Raw genomic sequence first — 20,762 nt, forward strand, 5'->3', positions numbered from 1 at the left:
CTTCATTGTCTTCTACGGCTTACCACATGTTTTGGAAGATTTGGTTTAAATTAATAAGTGTACAACTTTTTCTTTCCTCAGGTGGCTGCATGCTATCAAGTACACACAGCCCTTAAGAATGGTGCCAGCAGGGGACAAGGGTTTGAGCCCTGGTCCAGGAAGATTCCACAGGCTGTGGAGCAACTAAGACCCTGTGTCACAGCTACGGAAGCCCGTGCATCTAGAGCCTGAGCTCTGCAACAAGAGAAGTCAGCACAGCGAGAAGCCCACGCGCCACAATGGAGCGTAGCTCGTACTCACTGCAACAGAAAGAGCCTGCACCAAGCAACAAAGACCCAACGTAGCAAAAAAAATTTTTTTTAAGAATGGTGCCCTCACAAAGTCAAGGTCATCCATTTCAACCAGACTGTCAACCTGTTTACTCTCTGGAAGCAAAAGGATAAGGCATCCCTCAGCCCCACCTCAAGCCTCCTCCTTGGCCCTCGCCTTTCACATTTGAATAAATGACTCAGCCTCCTACTCTATTGAGCCAAGGAGACTCCTAGAGACTAGCTCTCCTGCGTCTCACCTTACCTACCTACAGTGACTACATATCCGAAGCCAATCACACCTCTTTCTACTCTGAGAACGTGATGTCCCTTCTTAAATCCAAGATAATTCCTGTAAATGTGCTTCAAAACCCCATCCCTCTCTCCCAGTGACCTCACTCCTTTAGACAGCCTCTTTCTCCTGAAATTGAAACCCTCCCTCTCTACAGGGCTCCTTCTCCTCAGACCAGCAACATAATCAAATCTCACCCATCCCCAAAAAATCCCTCCTTTGTGTGCGTGGGACAGGCATTCTCACACACTGCAGGTGGGAGTGTAAATTGGCAAGATCTTTCTGGGAAGCAATTTGGTAACCTGAATCAAAAGCCTGAAAAATATTTGCACTCTTTGTCCCAGTAATCCTACCTCCAGAAATCCATCTAAGGAAGTAATCAGAAATGCTGACAAGGAGAGATGTTTAAAGATGTTAATCTCACTGTTATTTTAATAGCAAAAAACTGGAAACTAAAGCTTCAACAATCTGGGATAAGTTAAATAAACTGTACTTAAATATAATGAAATTTTGTGCAGTCACTAAAAATATAATTTTAAAAGAAAAGTTGACATGAGAAACTGTTCATGAAGCAACATTATAAGTGAAAACCGCAGCATATAAAAAATATATACAGTGGTGCTAATTTTGTTATCTATATATGGCTAACGCTTCTGGAATGTTAGCTATTATATACATCCTGTCCCTCAGTCTTCACAATATTCCTCTACAGTTAATACTGGTGTTCACATTTTGTAGAGAAAGAAACCAACTAGAAAGAAAGACATCAGTGTTTCCCTTTTTCTATAGGGAAGAAGAGGGGGTTACTGATGAATTTCTTCATACGCTTTTGTATTTTGTAACTCTTTAATAAAGAGGTATTACTTTTTATCAAGGGCTTCCCTGGTGGCTCAGAGGTTAAAGCGTCTGCCTGCAATGCGGGAGACTTGGGTTCGATCCTTGGGTCAGAAAGATTCCCTGGCGAAGGAAATGGTAACCCACTCCAGTACTCTTGCTTGGAGAATCCCATGGACGGAGGAGCTTATATATGTGAGTAATGAATAATTTGAGCAATACAGAGAAAACGAAAATCCTCTTCCCACTATTGCCATTCCAATCACCAGAGACAATCCACTGTGGATAGTAGGGCTGTTTTATATTTGCTTTTAATTTATATTTGGCTTTGGTATTTATATTTGTTTTTCAATTTTGTCTGTAGACATACACAATTGAAAAAGCAAACGTGATCGTCTTACCAAGTCAGTACTTAAAATTTGACGATTTGAGCCCTTTCAGCCGCTGTCTTTTGGTTTCTACGCTAGGGGATGTCCAGGGCCCCTTTCTGCTGGAGTGGCCCAGTTTAATTTTATCAATTGACGAACCATTTCTAACCGTGCCTGGCCGCCCCATGAGCTTTGGGTTTAAGGCCTGGAGAACTGAGTTCTTGTCCTACTTCCGCCATACAACCAGAGGCTAACGGCTTTTTCTCTCCGGGAGCCAGGTTCCCTGGCCTTCTGATGGGGTAACAGCTCTTGCCTGCCCACGTGAAGGGGACATTGTGACTTTCCAAAAGGCTGATGGCTGTGGCAAGTGCTGCCCGCAAAGCAGTGCTCTTCTGGCTCCTCCCTTCTGCCTCTCCTTCCGATTTCCCTGCAGCCTGAGGGATTCTTCAACTTGTCTGGAGTAGAGAAGAGGGCCAGAGGGCCACAGAAAGGGAAGGGTCACGGTCCCCAGGCAAGCGCTGGAGGTCCAGAGGCTCGAAACTGGTTTTTGGGCCCCCTCCAGCTCACTCGAGTCTTCCGACTGACATCGGCGGCGGAGGACTCTGGAGGCAGGAGCAAAAAAGAAATGCCTGGAGTGCAGCGGCGTGTAGCATGGAAAAGCACTTAAGGGCTGAAGACGCTGCCTGGCGTCCTCCTTCCAAAGCGCATTTTCAAGCCTTTGCAGCAGCGAGCGGGTGCAGCGCCCACGGCCTTCTTCCGCGGAGCTGCCGCCCTCTAGTGGCCGAATGCAAATATTACAGCTGCTCTGTAGGCCCCGCCTCCCGCTACAGGGGCTGAGCTGCCACTCACATCCTCAAAGTAAGGGGCCCTTGGAGAGCACCCAAAGAAGACTGACACCTGGCAGAAGGGGAAGCCAGGCCTGGGTGAACCAGGACTGGAACCTGGGACTCCAGATGCCCCACCCAATAGATGCTTACAACTTCTCGACATCTTTTAAGCAAAAGGCACCAGGCAATGATGAAGATTTTATTCAGGCTGTTGCAGTAGGGAAAAGGTTCATTCATGAGAACCATCTCAAAGAAAAGGAAGGATCCTGAGATTTTAGAGAGGCAGGTAAACCAGGGAGTCATCAGCCTGTCTCGTAGGAATAGCAAGAGGTGTAGATGGGTTGTTTTCTTGGAATATGTGAGAGCAAAGTAGCCCTGTTTCCCCAGAACTTAAAGACGTGGGGGAATTTCTTAACCACAGTTGCCTTTCAGGAGCACAGGACTCAGACGAAGTTCAACACTGTCATAATGGAGCAGGCTGCAGGAGGGCCGCTTAAGAGGTGAGGGTAGTGAGGCCCAGGTCATGCATCCATGGGTTTTAGTGCCTGAGGCAAAATTCCAACCTGCAGATAATTAAGACAGCAAGGTGACCCCAACCTGAAGTTGAAAGCTCACCCTAAGAGTAAAATCGTCCAGTCAGTGTGCAAGGGAGGAGCCCAGCCTGCCCCAGAAATGGCCTGTGCTCAGTCACGGCTTTCCGTTTGATGGAGCGTATCAGCAATGTGCTGGGATCACCCAGAAAAAGTGTTGGGATTTACTGCTGGAAAGGCAGGATGGTGGCTGTGAAGATACTGTGAAGTCCCCTAGTCAAGCTGGGGAAGGGCCAGTACGGGGGCAATTCTGGGACGCAGCTCCTGGGTCACTCTGTTAGCCAGTCGGTCTCTGTCTCTGGCCCCCAGTCTCTCTTCCTACCCAGCCTCTTTTCTCACTCACAGTCTCTACTCAACGATAACTTCAACTGGCACTTGGCCACTCGCAGTTACCCCAGCCCCCGAGTCTACCCAACCTCCAGCTATAGAGCCCACCAGGAACTGCAGCTTCCTCTGGGTCTTTTAAGACCCCTCCCCAAAGCTAGCCTATGTTTTCAAGCCAGGCCCCAAGTCACTGACTACCCTGCCATGCCTCTGGCAGGCAGCCCACCCAGCTCCCTCAGTTGTTCAGGGTGGTGTGGATGAAGTAAATGACCTGCTTCTCATAGGGGCTGGGACAGGACAGCCTGTCTTAGAAGCATTGGGAGCAGCTGCGTCCAAGTTACCCGGGGCTGCAGTCTGAGAAGCCAGGCTGGAAGTGTCATCATCTCCAGGCACTTGAGCCCACCTATGGGTCCTACGCTTTGCCTACAGGAGGGTGCAGACTGAAGAGGGTGGTCTGACTGACCGGAGAGAAAAGGACTCCAGTGTAACAAGCCTGGTCTGTGGTCCCAGCAGTACTACTGGCCTGACCCAACTGCCCAGTCTCCTTGCCGGACATCTTGGTGTGAGGGCTCATGCCCTAGGAGAGTAGTTTGTCAAACCTGGCTCTTTGCTGCCTGTTTTGGCTTGGTCTGAGAGCTAAGACTGGCACTTACATTCTTAAAGGCAAATCATCAAAAGAAGAATGATATAGCAAGACACAGGGTCATTATATAAAACTCAAATTTCAGTGTCCATAGATAAAACTTTTTGGGAACCTGACTACGCCCATTCATTTCTGTATTATCTCTGGCTGTTTGGGCTGCAGAGGTGAATAACTGTGACCAAGCCTAAGACGGTTACTATCTAGCATCAACAGAAACTGTTTGCTGACTCCTGCGCAACCCTAGCCTGATGCCGCTAGCTGCAAAAATCACTGCTGGCACTGGGGCCTGCTCATCAAGAGGGTTCCAGGAGTCAATCCCGGTGCTTTTTCTCCAGGAGGAGCCAGCAGCAGTAATGACTTGAAAGGCTGATCCAAGGAGCAGTTGAATTTCTCCCAGTAAGTGAATCACTGGCTTCCTGATCCATAGGTCAGCCTCGCTGCATCAGCTACAATAACCCTATCCTCAGTCTGACTTGGAGACTGTCAGGCAAGGATCTTTCATTACAGGTGACAGAAACCCAATGTGGACCATCTAAAAGAAATGAGACCGGGATTAAGATGACCTGGCACGTGGCACGGAATCCCATGCTGGCTGGATGGCTGGACTGTAGGGATGCGTAGGGCCTCGCTCAGACCTGGTACAGCCTGGTCCCACTCTCCAGATACCCTCTGCACATCACCACCTCAACCTGTTCCAGGCTGCATCGTACACCATTAGCCCTCAAGGAGGGGTGAGCTGACCCAAGTCCAAACATCCTGAAGAAACATGGGCTCTGATTGGCACGTTCAGATGCCCCCCTTTCCACTGGACAAAATGGCTTTCTATAACCAGGGAGGGGTGCTGGAGGTAGGGCACGGCAGTGCTAGAATGCGTATCTTCTTTGGTCTTCGTTTGTTATTTGTTTGCTTGCACTGGGTCTTAGCTGCAGCACATGGGCTCCTCCATCTTTGTTGTGGCACGTGGGATCTTTAGTTGTGGCATGCAAACTCTTAGTTGCGGCATGTGCGATCAGGTTCCCTGACCAGGGCTCAAACCCAGGCTCCCTGCATTGGGAATGTGGAGTCTTAGCCACTGGACCACCCGGGAAGTCCCTAGAATGGGTGTCTTTACTGTGCTTCTCTGGTATGTCTCTGTTACCTCTCTGCCCTGGCCATTCTGTCATGAATGCCCTTACCACCCCCTTGGGAGGCAGGCTCTGCCCTCCTTCCAGACTCAGATTGGCTGTCACCTCCTCCTGGAAGCACCTACCCCCACGCTTGGGGTGCCCTTCCTTTGTGCCCCCACGGGATGCTCCCTTCCTGCTTCCTTTCCACCCCCCAACCCCCAGCTCATCCGAGCTCAGGAGTTACTGGAAGTCTCAGCCATGTCTCATCCTCAGGCCCTGGGACCCAGAGGAGGTTCAAGAAATGTTTCCCAGATAACTGATTGGAGAGCTTAGATTCAGTAGTAGGGGTGATTTTTCAAAAGGGCATCCCAGGATTTCCTTTCTCACAGGCTGCAGGGTAGAAAGTTCAACTCTTGAGTTTTAATTCCCGCTTCACCACAGACTAGTTAGGCTAGTTACCTAAGCTTCTGTTTCCTAACTCCCTCAGTTCCGGCTCTATAGTGCAATGGATAGGGCATTGGACTTCTAACTCCCTCAGTTCCTCATCTGTAAGATGGAAATACTAAGAGTACCTATCAGTTTGGTACTGTTGATTCAATCAGACACTGCTGTTGGGAGGTTAAATTAGATACTGCTTAGCACAATTCCTGGAACAGTATACATACTCATTATTATATTATTGTTTTTATCATATGCCCTTCTCACTCCCCAGTAGAACTCAATGCTGACTCCAACAGCTGTGCAGAAAACAGGAAATCCTTTCTTCTAGCCCCTGATGATCCAAAAACAATCATTCAGATCAGATCAGATCAGTCTCTCAGTCATGTCCGACTCTTTGCAACCCCATGAATCGCACCACGCCAGGCTTCCCTGTCCATCACCAACTCCCGGTGTTCACCCAGACTCACATCCATCGAGTCAGTGATGCCATCCAGCCATCTCATCCTCTGTCGTCCCCTTCTCCTCCTGCCCCCAATCCCTCCCAGCATCAGAGTCTTTTCCAATGAGTCAACTCTTTGCATGAGGTGGCCAAAGTATTAGAGTTTCAGCTTTAGCATCATTCCTTCCAAAGAAATCCCAGGGCTGATCTCCTTCAGAATGGACTGGTTGGATCTCCTTGCAGTCCAAGGGACTCTCAAGAGTCTTCTCCAACACCACAGTTCAAAAGCATCAATTCTTCGGCGCTCAGCTTTCTTCACAGAGTCGTACATGACCACAGGAAAAACCATAGCCTTGACTAGACGAACCTTTGTTGGCAAAGTAATGTCTCTGCTTTTGAATATGCTATCTAGGTTGGTCCTAACTTTCCTTCCAAGGAGTAAGCGTCTTTTAATTTCATGGCTGCAGTCACCATCTGTAGTGATTTTGGAGCCCAGAAAAATAAAGTCTGACACTGTTTCCACTGTTTCCCCATCTATTTCCCATGAAGTGATGGGACCGGATGCCATGATCTTCGTTTTCTGAATGTTGAGCTTTAAGCCAACTTTTTCACTCTCCATTTTCACTTTCATCAAGAGGCTTTTTAGTTCCTCTTCACTTTCTGCCATAAGTGTGGTGTCATCTGCATATCTGAGGTTATTGATATTTCTCCTGGCAATCTTGATTCCAGCTTGTGTTTCTTCCAGTCCAGTGTTTCTCATGATGTACTCTGCATATAAGTTAAATAAACGAGGTGACAATATACAGCCTTGACGAACTCCTTTTCCTATTTGGAACCAGTCTGTTATTCCAATCATTACTCCATCAATAAAACACAGGATCAGTCTGGAGCCTCACTAGACTTCTGTAACAAAGGTAATCATATGTAAAGTTTTGTGGAAAATATAATAAAGAAAAATACCAAGCAATCTAATATACTTTGGCATATCTTTTCCAGTCTTCTATTCTTATGAACATTAAATGTAGTTTTAACCATATTGTATATTTGCATTCTATTGTCCATAGTAGCGTCATATCCAACAACATCAATAACAGAAAAAACAACCCAGTCCAAAAATGGGCAGAGGACCTAAACAGACATTTCTCCAAAGAAAACATACAGATGGTCAATAGGCATGTGAAAAGAGGCTCAACATTGCTAAGTATTAGAGAAAGGCAAATCAAAACTACAATGAGATACCAGTTCACACTGGCCAGAATAGCCACCATTAAAAAGTCGACAAATAACAAACGCTGGAGAGGATGTGGAGAAAATGGAACTCTCCTGCACTGTTGGTTGGAACGTAAATTGGTGCAGCCACTACGGAAAATAGTACACAGGATGCTCAGAAAACTAAAAGTAGAGCTGCCGCGTGACCTAGCAATCCCACTGCTGTGTGTAAACCCAGACAAAACTATCAGAGAGAAGATACATTCTCCCCTAGCAGCACTGTTCACAATAGCCGAGACATGGAAGCGGTCTAAGTCCATTGACAGAGAAATGGATAAAGACTGCGGCACACACACAGTGGAATAGGACTCAGCCATAAAAAGAGTGAAATAATGCCATTTGCAGCAACATGAATGGACCTAGAAGTTACCATTTTAAGCAAAGTGAGAAAAAGAAAGATATAGTAGCATCATATCATGTCTGCTAAGTTATAGATAATGCTGAACACACCATTTCCCAACTTTTCAAAAAAGATAACTATTTTTAAGTTACAACCACGACTCATACAGAAACAAACTGAACACATATAAAGGTATTCTTTAACTCATTACTAACCAGGAGCTCAGGAAGATACTATAACCAGTTCAAAGGTGAAAGTACAGAAAAAACACATTTAGAGAAATACTGAGATGAATGTGCAAATGGAATAAAAACTGGCTTCCTAAAAACAAAAACTGGCTTCCTGCACAGTGGGGAAGGGGAGACAATTGAATGACCACTGAACTGAATTTTTTTAGGTCCCTAAACATATCTGCTGCTGGCAGACTCAGCCATTGTACTGTGAAAGGTTGTGGCCCAGGAAAAGCCCACACAGTTGGATTGCTATTGAAGGATGAAGGTATCGTACAGTCTAAGACAGGAATATACCAGATCCAGCTGGCCAGGCTGCTTATGAGGAGACACTCACGGATCACCTAAAAGTGAAGTAGAAAGGGAATCTTGCTACCAAGTGAGTTAAAAAACCAATTTGGATGGTACAATTGATTTTATAGTAACACATATACAATAATATACGCTACAATATAGAAATGTCTATAGGAATATATGCCAGACAAGTGTTTATCTCTGGAAGGTAGAGCTGTGAAGGATTTTCATTATTTTGGGGTTTTTTTTTAGGGGGGGGAATGTTGCACTCTTTGAATTATTTATAATGAACCTGTATTACTTTCATAATTTTTAAAATAAGGAAGATGGCAGTTTCCATGCTACACATTAAGACTTTATGGATGCTTTCAGATATTCATTCATGCAATCTTCCTGAAAGAATTACTCAAATTACTCAACTACATACAGACTCCAACCCACTGATACATAAATTGAAATCGGGAATTTAAGGAAATGCAGTGTGACTGATCATATTTTTCAAGATGTAATGTGTGTATCTATGAATATGTTCGTGTACATGTATGCATGCATTTATGTGAGCATCCCACTTGTTCATCTTATGTGGTGACGTGGACACACTTCCATTCGACCTGGTGCATCTTTGAAAGGGCCCCAACCACTGGGATGCAGCAGCAGTGGCACTGAATGATTTCTGAGGCTATGTCATCACACAGCATTCATCCGCCTGACTCTCTCTTGGGGGCAAGGCGGCAGGGGGATGCTTGCCCTTGGAACTCGGCCTCTACATTTCGAGGAAGTGCAGGGTACACAAGAACTATGTGTGGGATTCTGGTTAACAGCCCCAGCCAGGTCCCCAGCGCCAAACACGAGTGACCAAACCTTCAGATGATTAAGGCCAAGCTAGGGACTCAAGCTTTTAAGGCTTCCAGCTGCGGCCTCCAACATTCGTGGAGAGACCAGGCATCCCTGTAATACCTTGTCTAACTTCCTGATGAAGGAAACTCCACTCAATGTTACATGACAGCCTGGAGGGGAGGGGAGTTTAGGGAAGAATGGATACAAACATATGTATGGCTGGATCACTCTAGTCACAATTTAATTGACTATACTCCAATATCCAATAAAGTATTTTAAAAAATTAGTAAATAAATACCTGATGCACAGAAAATACAAGAGATAATAAATGATTATTGCTCTAAGCCATTAAAGTTCTGGGGGGTAATATGTATAACCATAGTGACTGAACACACAATATACATGGTCACCACTTAAACATAGAGAATTCAATAAAAATAATTGTCACAAACATGGTTAAAATTTGAATGACAAATTCCAATTTTTGAATAAAGAAGACTTACATAGTTTTGAAAAAGATAAGATAACTAAGCCTTTATTGGAAAGGTGTGGAAGTAAGGAACTGGAAAACTTCTTACATTGCAAGAGAGACAAAAATTGTAGATTTTTCTTGAATGTGAGAGTTGGAGAAACATGGGTTCCATAAAATGTTTTACCGTCTTGTTTGCAGCCGATTAAGCCAACTGAGTTCTTTTCCGCGTGGAGGCCTGGTGTGCGATGGCTGCAAACAGCAGTCTCCCCCGCGGTGCGTGCAGCCTGCTGCCTGTAGGCATTGCCTTAAGGAACCCTGGAGACAGCCCTTTTCAGTGGACATTCATGACTGGATGCTGTCCCCAGTCTAGGCTCCAGGCTTGTATCCAAGGTGCCTCTGGAAAGCCCAAGGGCACAGTGGTCAGTGTCCACATAGGCCAAGTCATAACGCCCATCCACACCACGCTGCAGAACAAGGAGCATGTGACTGAGGCCCTGCGCAGGGCCGACTTCAGGTTACCTGGCCGCCAGAAGACCCACATCTTCAAGAAATGGGGATTCACTAAGTTTAATGAGGATGGATTTGAAAACACGGTGGCCGAGAAGCAGCTCACCCGGGATGGCTGTGGGGTCACATACGCCCCTAATCGTACGTGATTAGGACCCTGATTCCATGAGAGCCTTGCCCCTTCCTTACTCACGCCCATCCATAAACCCTACCTTCCTGTCCAAAAAAAATCTTGAAGGTGTCAGCAGAATTAAAACAATAAGCTGTATACTTTCCAAATCACAGAAGATAAAAATAAATAAATCATACCTATCACAGAAGGCAAGAAAAAAGAGAAAGCTTAGATCAAAACATGAAAATAAAGCACAAACGTGAAAATGAAAGCAAATGCCAGAATAAATATAAATGCATTATCCTCCTCTACTAAAAGCCAAAGAGCCTGTAATTGAGTTAATACAATTTCAGTACTACTATGCATCCGTATTACTGTATATAAGATATAGCTAAATAAAGATATTTTATAATACATATTATATATATAGTACAGCTAAATAGATACTGTATATAAGATATAGCTAAATAAAGCCAAAGAATGTTCAAACTACCGCACATTTGCATTCATCTCACACACCAGCGAAGTAAAGCTGAAAATTCTCCAAGCCAGGCTTCAACAGTACATGAACCAAGAGCTTCCAGATGTTCAAGATGGATTTAGAAAAAGCCGAGGAACCGGAGATCAAATTGCCAACATCCGCTGGATCATCGGAAAAGCAAGAGGGTTCCAGAAAAACATCTTCTACTGCTTTATCGGCTATGCCAAAGCCTTTGACTGTGTGGATCACAACAAACTGTGAAAAATTCTGATAGAGATGGGAATACCAGACCACCTGACCTCCTCCTGAGAAATCTGTATGCAGGTCAAGAAGCAACAGTTAGAACCAGACATGGAACAACAGACTAGTTCCAAATTGGGAAAGGAGTACGTCAAGGCTAAATATTGTCACTCTGCTTATTTAACTTAGATGCAGAGCACATCATGTGAAATGCCGGGGTGGATGAAGCTGGAATCAAGACTGCCAGAAGAAATAACAATAACCTCAAATATGCAAATGACACCACCCTTATGGCAGAAAGCGAAGAAGAACTAAAGAGCCTCTTGATGAAAGTGAAAGAGGAGAGTGAAAAAGTTGGCTTAAAACTCAACATTCAGAAAACTAAGATCATAGCATCAGGTCCCATCTCTTCACAGGTGATGGGGAAACAGTGGAAACGGTGAGAGACTTTCCTTTCTTGGGCTCCAAAATCACTGCAGATGGTGACTGCAGCCATGAAATTAAAAGGCACTTGCTTCTTGGAAGAAAAGTTATGACCAACCTAGACACACGTTAAAAAGCAGAGCCGGCAAAGGTCCGTCTAGTCAAAGCTATGGTTTCTCCAGTAATCATGTATAGATGTGAGAGTTGGACCATAAAGAAAGCTGAATGCCGAAGAATTGATGCTTTTGAACTGTGGTGTTGGAGAAGACTCTTGAGAGTCCCTTGGACTGGAAGGAGATCCAACCAGTCCATCCTAAAGGAGATCAGCCCTGAATATTCATTGGAAGGACTGATGCTGAAGCTGAAAGTCCAATACTTTGGCCACCTGATACAAAGAACTGACTCATTGGAAAAGATCCTGATGCTGGGAAAGATTGAAGGCAGGAGGAAAAGGGGACACCAGAGGTTGGATGGCATCACCAACTCGATGGACATGAGCTTGAGCAAGCTCCAGGAGTTGGTGATGGACAGGGAAGCCTGGCGTGCTGCAGTCTATGGGGTCACAAAGAGTTGGACATGACTGAGTGACTGAACTGAACTGAGCTAAAATAAAGACACATCCTTTCCTCCTGTGCTGTTGCACATTAGGTGAACATGCCTTCCAGACAGACCCCTTGCCAGTACCACTCAACTCCCCACTCTAAGGTTTCTAGATGGACATGGCCTAACAAGAGAGCTGAGGGTGGACAGAAGTGACCACCTCAGGAAGCCATACCTTCATGAGAGGAGGAGTTACCCAGTTATCTGGCTGGAACATCCCCAGAAAGGGATTGAGGGTCAAACATTCCCCCAGTGTGCTTCTTGTCTGAAGGTTCAAGGCCAGTTTGGAGGGCAAAGCATGGATGGGGACTCCCCTGGTAGTCCAGTGAATAAGAATCCACCTTCCAATGCAGGGGATGCAGGTTCGATTCCTGGTCCAGGAAGATTCCACATGTCTCCGAGCAACTAAGTCCGTGCAATGCAGCCACTGAGCCTGTGTGCCTAGAGCCCCAACTCTGCAACAAGAGAAGCCACGGCAATGAGAAGCCCATGCACCACAACTCTGTCCAAGAGTAGCCCCTCTCGCTGCAACTAGAGAAAGCCTACATACAGCAACGGCAGACCCAGTGCAGCCAAAAAATCAATCAATAAAAAATTTTTAAAAAATCATGCACTGGCCACCAACCGTGCCATCTTGCTCAGCCCCATAAGCACATCATTAGGGAAAACTCCTCCCAGGCTCCTGCCAATCATTTGCCACTTTTTCTGAAAGGTTCTGAGTTTTTTCTTTTCCTATGCCTTAATTAGCTTTTAAATTGGGAAGCTGGGAGATGGTGTATCTAGGAAGGGCTTCCCCATGGCTCAGATGGTTAAGTATCTAAGAAGGTTGTTGAATGTCGTCTTAAGCCTAAGATCTTATGACCTCTTATTTCAATAGGAGGCCCTTTTAAAAAACTGTCTGTTGAACCTCAGGTGTTGTGCCATGTGCCTGGAGCACAGTAATGAACAAAGCCTGGCCCCACGCCTTGGGGAGGTGCTCATGGCCTGGGGAGGGGGGCAGGGAGGCAAGCAAGCACACAGCTAACTCTAACACAGGGCAGAAGGACATAAGTGCTAAATATAGATGCCACGTAGCCAGGACAGGGAGGAGGGAGCAATTAATGCTGGTGGAGGAATGAGAGAAGCCTTTATGGGGAGTCTGCAAGGCCTCTCTCTGAGCCCACAATAGTAACTATAGACGGAGGAAAATACCCACACACCCCAAGTGCGGTCAGTATTCAGAGCCGGGTCATCCTGGGGCAGCTGCGCCCCTTGGAGGGGAAGGTCCACAGAAGGGGTGGACCCACAGAAGGGGTGTGGGGAGGGGGCAGATGAAATGGATCACATTGGGTTCAGGGGAAAGCGGTGACCCAGGAGGAGGTATCATCGAATGGGAGACCCCAGCCCTGAGTATTTGAGGTTTCTGACGTTACCTAAGATGAAATGTTGCTAACAGTCAGGAGGGTGAGTTTTGGGTCTTTTCTCAGTCACTGGTTGGAGAGGAGGCCAGAATGAGATAGGGGGCTGGTTGAGTCCAGCCCCAGGAAACATGGGTGAGAGTCTCAGCTAAAGGAGGGAGAAGCAGAGCCCAGCATTTATTGATGGCTTCATGGGGCAGGCACTAAGAGTCTTACCTAGTCTTTGTTATTCTGCAAATACTTACTGAGCACCTATTCAGTGCCACACACTGATTTAGGCACTGGGGATACAGTGGCAAACAAGACAAAAATACTCCTGGTGAACAAAGAAACAAATATTTGACATAATTTCAGTGATATATACCTATCATCAGTATTAAGTAGTATGAAGCAAAATAAAGGGGAAAACAATCAAAGGCAGTGCCACTGTCAAGAAGTGGTCAGGGAAGGGCTCCCGGAAGAGATGGGGTCTGAGCAGAGACCCGACTTAGCAAGAGAAGAGCCTTACCGCATTTTAGTGAGGCTTCTGCAGCCTAAAGATGAAGAAACAAGCCTCAGATGCCTTCCCTGGTGGTCCAGTGGTTAAGACTCCACGCTTCCCATGCAGGGGTGTGGACTCGATCCCTGGTCAGGGAACTAAGATTCCCACATGTCAGTGCTGGGAGGCCAAAAAAGGAACAAACCTCAGAGAAATGTAGTGGCTTTCCCTAGGTTACAAAGCTCCTAAGACTCCTCTCAGGAAAGGTGTGAGATTCTAGGCTCTGGTGACGAATTCAGAAGCAGCACCTGACCTTTGGACTCTCCATTTACAGACAGCTGTGGTGACAGATCTTCAGGCAAATTCATTTGGTAAGAAGTCAGCCCATGGGTTCTTCTTGCCCTCTTTCCCCCTTCCACCTTCCCTATCTCCTTCTCCTTCGTGCTTTTACAACATTTTATTATAAATAAACACTAGGAAGTTTATTATAAACAAAGTTTCAATTCAATGAATAATTTTAGACAGAACACTTTAACCAGTACCCAAGAGAACAAAATATTTAGCCACCATCCCAGAAGACTTCCTGTGTTCCTTTCCATGTTCTTATCGTTCACAGTAATCCCTTCCTTGTCTTATCATTTTGTACAATCTATATTTGTATTCCTAAACAATACAGTTTTGCCTAATTCTGAACTCCATTGAAATGGTATTAATATAATTTTGTATATATTCTTGTCTTCACTCAACATCATGTTCACAAGATTCATCCATGTTGCCACGTATATTTGTTTATTAGGGCTTCCATAACAAAGAACTACAGGCTGGTTGGCTGGCTTAAACAAAAGAAATTCATTTTCTCATAGTTGAAAAGGCTGTAAGTCTGAGATCAAGGTGTCAGCAAGGTTACTTCCTTCTGAGGGCTGAGGGAAGGCTGTGTTCCAGGTCTCTTCTTGGCTTATCGAGAGATGGCTGTCTTCTTCTCCCTGTGTCTTCATCTTTCCTCTGTACATGTCTATGTCCAGATACCCTCGTTCTATAAGGACATCAGCTGTACTGGATGGACGCTGGCCCATATGACCTCATTTGAACTTAATTGCCTATGTAATTAAATATAGTCACACTCTGAAGTATGGGGGTTGGGCTTTATATGAATATGGTGGGATGGGGGAGATACCACTGAGCCTAACACTGGATATAACTGTGGTTCACTCATTTTCATTATGGTGTGGTCATCTATTGTATGTCAATCACAGTGTATTGACCCATTCTGCTGTTGATGGGCACTTGAGTTGTTTCCAGTTTGGAGGCCATTACAAATAACACTGCTTTGAATTTTCTTTTACCTGTAACTTGGTGCAGGTGTGCATGAATTTCTTTAGGGTTTGTAACTAGAAGTAGATCAACCGACTCACGGGATAAGTTTATCTTCAATTTATTCATTTATTTTTTAAATTGATTTTGCTGTGCTAGGTGTTAGATGTGGCACACGGGATCTTTGGTCTTTGTTACAGTATGTGGGATCTAGTTACCTGACCAAGGATCAAATCTGGGCCCCCTGCATTGGGACCATAGAGTCTTAGCCACCAGGTTACCAGGAAAGTCCCTATCTTCAATTTTACAAGGTGTGTGGACAGTTTTCCAAAGTGGCTACACCAATTTCTTCTTACCCCAGCCATAGAGTCTCACATCTCCATTGCTCTACTCCTCACTAGCACTTGGTATTAGCAGACCTGCCAGGGTTAATTGTGAGGTAGTTTATTTTGCATTTCCTTAATGACTGATGCAAAAAAGCAAAATGGATGTCTGGGGAGGCCTTACAAATAGCTGTGAAAAGAAGAGAAGCGAAAAGCAAAGGAGAAAAGGAAAGATATAAACATCTGAATGCAGAGTTCCAAAGAATAGCAAGAAGAGATAAGAAAGCCTTCTTCAGCGATCAATGCAAAGAAATAGAGGAAAAGAACAGAATGGGAAAGACTAGAGATCTCTTCAAGAAAATCAGAGATACCAACGGAACATTTCATGCAAAGATGGGCTTGATAAAGGACAGAAATGGTATGGACCTAACAGAAGCAGAAGATATTAAGAAGAGATGGCAAGAATACACAGAAGATCTGTACAAAAAAAGATCTTCACGACCCAGATAATCACAATGGTGTGATCACACCTAGAGCCAGACATGCTGGAATGTGAAGTCAAGTGGGCCTTAGAAAGCATCACTACGAACAAAGCTAGTGGAGGTGATGGAATTCCAGTTGAGCTATTCCAAATCCTGAAAGATGATGCTATGAAAGTGCTGCACTCAATATGCCAGCAAATTTGGAAAACTCAGCAGTGGCCACAGGACTGGAAAAGGTCAGTTTTCATTCCAATCCCAAACAAAGGCAATGCCAAAGAATGCTCAAACTACTGCACAATTGCACTCATCTCACACGCTAGTAAAGTAATGCTCAAAATTCTCTAAGCCAGGCTTCAGCAATACGTGAACCGTGAACTTCCAGATGTTCAAGCTGGTTTTAGAAAAGGCAGAGGAACCAGAGATCAAATTGCCAACATCCGCTGGATCATCGAAAAAGCAAGAGAGTTCCAGAAAAACATCTATTTCTGCTTTATGGACTATGCCAAAGCCTTTGACTGTGTGGATCACAAGAAACTGTGGGAAATTCTGAAAGAGATGGGAACACCAGACCACCTGATCTGCCTCTTGAGAAATTTGTATGCAGGTCAGGAAGCAACAGTTAGAACTGAACATGGGACAACCGACTGGTTCCAAATAGGAAAAGGAGTATGTCAAGGCTGTATATTGTCACCCTGTTTATTTAACTTATATGCAGAGTACATCATGAGAAACGCTGGACTGGAAGAAACACAAGCTGGAATCAAGATTGCCAGGAGAAATATCAATAACCTCAGATATGCAGATGACACCACCCTTATGGCAGAAAGTGAAGAGGAACTCAAAAGCCTCTTGATGAAAGTGAAAGTGGAGAGTGGAAAAGTTGGCTTAAAGCTCAACATTCAGAAAACGAAGATCATGGCATCCGGTCCCATCACTTCATGGGAAATAGATGGGGAAACAGTGGAAACACTGTCAGACTTTATTTTTCTGGGCTCCAAAATCACTGCAGATGGTGACTGCAGCCATGAAATTAAAAGATGCTTACTCCTTGGAAGGAAAGTTATGACCAACCTAGATAGCATATTCAAAAGCAGAGACATTACTTTGCCAACAAAGGTCCGTCTAGTCAAGGCTATGGTTTTTCCTGTGGTCATGTATGGATGTGAGAGTTGGACTGTGAAGAAGGCTGAGCGCTGAAGAATTGATGCTTTTGAACTGTGGTGTTGGAGAAGACTCCTGAGAATCCTTTGGACTGCAAGGAGATCCAACCAGTCCATTCTGAAGGAGATCAGCCCTGGGATTTCTTTGGAAGGAATGATGCTAAAGCTGTAACTCCAGTACTTTGGTCACCTCATGCGAAGAGTTGACTCATTGGAAAAGACTCTGATGCTGGGAGGGATTGGAGGCAAGAGGAGAAGGGAACGACAGAGGATGAGATGGCTGGATGGCATCACTGACTCGATGGACGTGAGTCTGAGTGAACTCCGGTAGTTGGTGATGGACAGGGAGGCCTGGCGTGCTGCAATTCATGGGGTCGCAAAGAGTCGGACACGACTGAGTGACTGATCTGATCTGATCTGAATGACTGATGGCATTGAGCACATTTTCACATGAACCATCTAGAGCTCCATTTTGTAAAGTGGCTGTTCAAGACTTTTGTTAACTTTTCTATTAAGTTCTCTTTTTAACCTTTGACTTACTCCACTTTATACACTCAGAGCAATTTTATTATCATTTAAGGGCATAGTGTTAACCTTCCTGCTCCTGGACCTTGGTCAGTACCATCAGATCCATCCTGAAATTTTTTAATAACTTGAATCTCAGAGAAAAAGTATTGGAGGTTTAATCTCTTTCTTCCCAGAAGCCCCTGGGCTTCTTAGACAAACATTCCAACACCCCCACTTCAACTTCCTACCTCCACATGTGGGTAGAGCCCCACCCCAAGTCACAGCATCCCCTCCTGCCTGACCTGCTGCTATGCCACCCGCACAGGACATGATCACTGAAGGAGATCAGGTGCAACATCCAGCATAATCCCAGGAACCCCATATGCTGTTAGTGAATATTACTTCCTTCCCCTTCCTGATGCTCTGCAGAAAGGAAAGTGAAAGTGTTGGTCGATCAGTCGTGTCCAACTCTTTGCGACCTCAAGGACTGTAGGATGCCAGGCTCCTCTTCCATGGAATTCTCCAGGCAAGAATACTGGCCATTCCCTCTCCATGGGACCCCCCTACCCTACCCTCCAGGGATCAAACCCGGGTCTCCTGCATTGTAGGCAGATTCTTTACCGTCTGAGCCACCAGGGAAAGTACTGCAGAAAGGAAAAGTAACGACCGCTGACCAGCCTCTGAGTGCCAGGTCATAGGCCAGTGCCTGCTATCTGCCCATTCATTGCCATTCTCTTCCTCTTTCTTAGTTGCAGATTTTATTCAAGGAAGTAAAAGGCACCCTTTGCCGCCTTCCTGACACCTGGAACTTGGACCTCCTGCAACCATCTTAGACCATGAGTTGTTGCCTTAAGGGATAAAAGAACTTACCTGGCTCTGTGACAGAGAGGAGCCATCAGACCAGACCTTGAAAGACAACTTGTTTTACGCAACAGAGAAATTAACCTCTGTCACTTTAAAGCCATTGTTATCCGGTTTTCTCTTAGATGAGGCACAACTGAATCTTGATACTTAATGGAAAATTTATATTTTCAGTTAATTATAAACATCTGTTGGCTGGAGTTAACTTTTCCTGCTTCCATTAAAATCATTTTTCTGGTCAGTAAATTTTAACATATTTAGATATCCGCATTCAACTTTACATTTTTCAAATAGCCGATTAGATCAGTACTTTCATGCTGATATGAGTATTGAGATACAGTATCTTAAATGGTTATAAAATTAAGTACTCCCTGTGATAGGAAGTATTCCTTCCTCTCTAAGAAGCTGTCTTGTTTATGACAGCTACATGTAAGTAAACGTTAGGATACTCAGGAGGTAATGAATTCATTCTCTATTTTATTTATTTTTTTGGCTGTACCTCTGGGCATGCAGGATCTTAGTTCCTCAATCAGGGATCGAACCAGCCCCCACTGAAGCGGAAGTGACGTCTTAACCGTTGGACAGCCAGGGAAGTCCTGAATTCATTCTTTTTGAATGCAGCTAATATTCACAGAGAACTTCCTGTGTGAGTTAGCCAGGCTGTGTCCTCCCTGTTCAAAGTGAGGCTCTCAAGTCATGGTCCCTACCCTCCATGACTGTAATGTGATAAAGCCATGGGTCACTGTTAGATAGCAGGTTAATGCATTTGGTCGGGGAGCCATTATTGAAATGGGATCAGATCAGTCGCTCAGTCGTGTCCGACTCCTTGCGACCCCATGAATCGCAGCACGCCAGGCCTCCCTGTCCATCACCAACTCCTGGAGTTCACTGAGACTCACGTCCATCGAGATGGGAAGCAGTGTACACACCCACACATACACCCACAAAGGCATAAAAACAAGGAGGCTGCATGAGATGTAGGAGCAAACGCTGTGGATTCTGACTGTAAAGCCTTGTATGACTCACTGAATCTTTCTGAGGCTCAGTTTCCTCTCTGAAAATGGTGGCTTATCCCACGGGTGTATTGTGAGGATGAAATGAGAAAACACATCAATGCCGGCATACAGGAAACACTCAATCATGTTCAATAAAGTGGGCTTGTGGCTTTGTTTTGTTTTTTTAATTTTTTTACCTCTTCACTGAATTTGTTACAATATTGCTTCTGTTTTATGTTTTGGCCAGGAGGCATCTGGGGTCTTAACTCCCTGACCAGAGATGGAACACACGCTCTTTGCCATCGGAAGGGGAAGTCTTAACCACTGGACCACTAGGGAAGTCCTGGTTTGTTTTTATTTTTAACTGAACTGGCTAAGCAGGGTCAAAGACCCCTCTGCCACTTCAGCAGAAGGCCTTACTCCAGCCTCCTGAGTCATCCCCCAGCCAGGCCCCAGGGCAACAGGCCTGGGGTGGGTCCCAGGGTCTCTCATCTCCCAAAGGCAATGATACTTCTTATCACCAAAGCCTGGAAGAGCTGGGTGTAAGTACAGATTAAGTTTCCATTTTTACTTAAAAATCCTAATTTCTGGATGCTCATTTTGGGGATTACAGCAGTGGATTAAGCTACTTTAAGATGTTATAAGTTGAAGTCTTTACTTGGCTGCTAAAGTTTAATTCAGTCTAATTATTTCATATGGCATCAACTATAATAGTTTCATAATTTCTAGTATATTAAGCACTTAATATGTTGTGTCATTTGAAATCACATATTAAATTCAGCAAAGTACATTTTAATGAGAGTTAAGTGGTGTGAAAATATTAATACAATGTGATGGTTCATCTTGGCGCTCATATGTTGTAGGCCTGTTCCTTACGTACAAATGCCTCGCTCACCAGGTAAGGGAAGTGTGTAACTGCCTGGAGCTCAAATGGGTGTCTGACCAGAACATGTTCCCACCTTTTCCCATATAGCACTTTACAATGGGATTTCTCACTGGACCTCATAACCCAGCAAAGCAAGCAGGGAAATCATTCCTTCCATTTTAGAGATGAGGGAGCTCAGGCTCATTCCTGGGACATCACAATGACCCTTCTTGGCTCACAGCCATTGCCGTTCTCCCCCTGCTCCGCAGCTGTTGTCAGAATAACCCAGGGGAGAGTAATGTCTGGACTCTGGCGCAGGGAGGATTTGGAGGAAGTGTCATTCTTCCCCCCACCTGTATCCACACATAGAGAAACTGACAGAGACACAGAGAAGTTGGCTGACTTT

The 20,762-nt window shown here is 45.0% G+C and overlaps 1 protein-coding gene and 1 non-coding gene across 2 annotated transcripts; both read left to right on the top strand.

The window, feature by feature from the left end:
- Positions 1-9,806: 9,806 nt before the first annotated feature.
- On the top strand, positions 9,807-9,941 carry LOC147365285 (small nucleolar RNA SNORA70). The gene has a single exon (XR_015135629.1). It is a non-coding gene; the product is annotated as a small nucleolar RNA SNORA70 (small nucleolar RNA).
- Positions 9,860-10,270, top strand: LOC147365286 (large ribosomal subunit protein uL16-like). Its single transcript, XM_086319060.1, has one exon. It carries the CDS (start codon positions 9,860-9,862, stop codon positions 10,268-10,270), a length of 411 nt encoding a protein of 136 aa, XP_086175186.1.
- Positions 10,271-20,762: the final 10,492 nt, after the last annotated feature.

The sequence above is a fragment of the Bos grunniens genome, chromosome 10, assembly GCF_055505025.1.
Source record: "Bos grunniens cultivar Pamir isolate PY7600 chromosome 10, Bosgru_T2T1.0, whole genome shotgun sequence".
Classification (NCBI taxonomy): domain Eukaryota; kingdom Metazoa; phylum Chordata; class Mammalia; order Artiodactyla; family Bovidae; genus Bos; species Bos grunniens.